The 2,323-nt window shown below is 31.2% G+C and overlaps 1 protein-coding gene across 1 annotated transcript; it reads right to left on the bottom strand.

The window, feature by feature from the left end:
- Positions 1 to 613: 613 nt before the first annotated feature.
- Positions 614 to 1,176, bottom strand: LOC150029588 (uncharacterized). Its single transcript, XM_090301665.1, has one exon. It carries the CDS (start codon positions 1,061 to 1,063, stop codon positions 890 to 892), a length of 174 nt encoding a protein of 57 aa, XP_090157791.1. The 5' UTR covers positions 1,064 to 1,176; the 3' UTR covers positions 614 to 889.
- Positions 1,177 to 2,323: the final 1,147 nt, after the last annotated feature.

The following is a 2,323-nucleotide window of genomic DNA, read 5'->3' as shown; positions in this document are numbered from 1 at the left end:
AAATTGTATGACACCAATTTATTTCATAGTAATATGAATTTTTTTTACTATTTTTCTTAATGTGGAAAAAATTATTTAAAATACATAATGAAATTTAAAATTATTATATAAACTAAATTTGAATAAGTAAAGTCTGGAAAACTACTATGAATGAAGAAGACAAAAACTGAACTTTTGTTCTGTTAATAGCTAACGGCCACCAGTATTTTCCCGTTTCTATTCCTCTCATACACTTGCCGACACATTTCAAAAATAAGAATGTTCTTAAAAATTGTACAATTAATTTCTGATAAACATGATTTTAACCATTCATTTTGTATTAATCAGTAATTAGATTATCTCACAAGGAAACTTAGTTTCGCATCCTCTTTCTTTGCTTTTAACGAAAATACATAATGAAATTTTGGGTGACATTAGCCAACTTATTGAAAAATAAGCACGATTGTTTTAATTTTAACTCATATTGAATTAATAATGTGAGACGTAATAATTGATGTGAGTTAAACCGTGAAGACGACATCTAATTGAAAAGAATAATGATTACCCCACAAATCACAATTACCCACAGAAAAAAGTACTTCCAAGCTTGGACATAAAAGCGAGTCAAAGGAGGGGAACCAAACAAATCACAATAAGATTACATTGTCACAACCCATGAGAAGTACAGTGAGGAACAATGAATTTGTTACATAAGAATAAGAATAATATAAAAAAAAAAACAAGCAAAAAGTGTATTGTGTAATCTTCTCTTCTCCCTCACTCCAATTCAGAAATGCATCCCAAGAAAACAAAAAGCTTTAGTGAGAAGAGAGTAGCAGAGTTGGAAAAAAGAGAAGAAAAGACCAAACACAACCACCTCAACTTCACACATGTAAGAATTGTAGGAGAATCAGAAGAGAAGGGCAAATGCAAGAACAAAGAGAGAAGCAAAGGCTGAGGAGAGAGTTGTGGCATCAGATGAAGGACCTGGGGCAGGTGAATCAGCAGCTGAAACCCCAGTTGCTGCCATCACCAACATGGCAATCACCAAAGTCAAGAAAAGCTTCATCTTCAATGCCTCCATTGCTCAAACTTGTTCTTTTTTTTCTTCTTCTTCTTTTGTTTGTTGCAAGTGGGAGAAGATGGTTTTGGAACAAAGAGCAGTCAGTGGCAGTTGGAAAACATGCTGCGGCATTGGCTGGTCTTATATAGATGCGGGCAGAGAAAAAAGACGGGCAGCTGTTCAGACTTTCTCGCTGTCGACAGGTTCGAGGTTGCCGGGCAGCCTCACCTGCCCGGTTTGTTGGACAGAGTGTCTCCATTCGATTTCTTGCTGCGATACAGCTGTCGCCAACGGTTTGTGGGGCCAACCTTCTTTATGAAAACAATAAAATAAAATTGCCTTTTTCTTTTTTCAAATTATAAAATTATGCTACTTTTTTAAAATTGGTTTTTTTGTGGTTGTGGTTGGCCACCACCATGCCCACTACTTTGGGGGTAGGGATGTAAATAAGGTTAATAAGTCCACCCAAATTCACATATCAAAACTTCAATTTAGTTCATCATAAATTTTAGTTTAAAACCATAGGATATTAAAGTTTATTATCATTTCATTACTAGTTAATACACTTATAAGTTGTTTCGATAAAGGTATTCTTTTGGTGCAATCAACATGTTGAGCATGATGAATATTTATGCTTTATCTTGAGAAGGGATAATAACACGAGTTGTATGTACTATAATTATTAAGATATATTTATTGTAATTCTTATAACTAATTTTATTATTTTACTATTCTTCTTATGGTAGAAATATTTTCCTCAAAACATGACTTTTTTCTATTTTGCAACAAATTAATGGCAACTCTATAAAAACACGTGGGAAGAAAGGAAAATCATCACAATATAATTTTATAATACTATTGTTTTACAATATTAAAAAGAAAGGTATTGTTTTTCACAAATACAATAAATAATCTATTCTTGAATTTAAAATAAATGTACTAACATATCAACTACATTATCTTTCATAATATATATTATATACTATTCTTGAGTGTCAAGTTTCTAAAGTTTGAGTTTAACTTATTTAAATAACCAAATATAATTGGAAGTCTATGTTTGATTAGTTAAAAATCAGCTTGAAGAGATAACTAATAAAGTATGGTTAAATAATGAGCTTAAACAAGTAATTAAGAAATATTTGGAGATGTTAGGTAGTAATTAAATTAAATTAAATTATTTAAAAAATTGAAGAAAAGCGTGGAATATTTGGTTGTGTATGTATGATTTGGATATTGATTATTTCGAAGTCAGGAGATTGATTAATTTATTCTCTCATCCCA

This window comes from Phaseolus vulgaris, chromosome 1 (genome assembly GCF_051622355.1).
Source record: "Phaseolus vulgaris cultivar YP4 chromosome 1, ASM5162235v1, whole genome shotgun sequence".
NCBI lineage: Eukaryota > Viridiplantae > Streptophyta > Magnoliopsida > Fabales > Fabaceae > Phaseolus > Phaseolus vulgaris.
The sequence above is the reverse complement of the archived record's forward strand: the minus strand, read 5'-3'. Positions and strand labels throughout refer to the sequence as shown.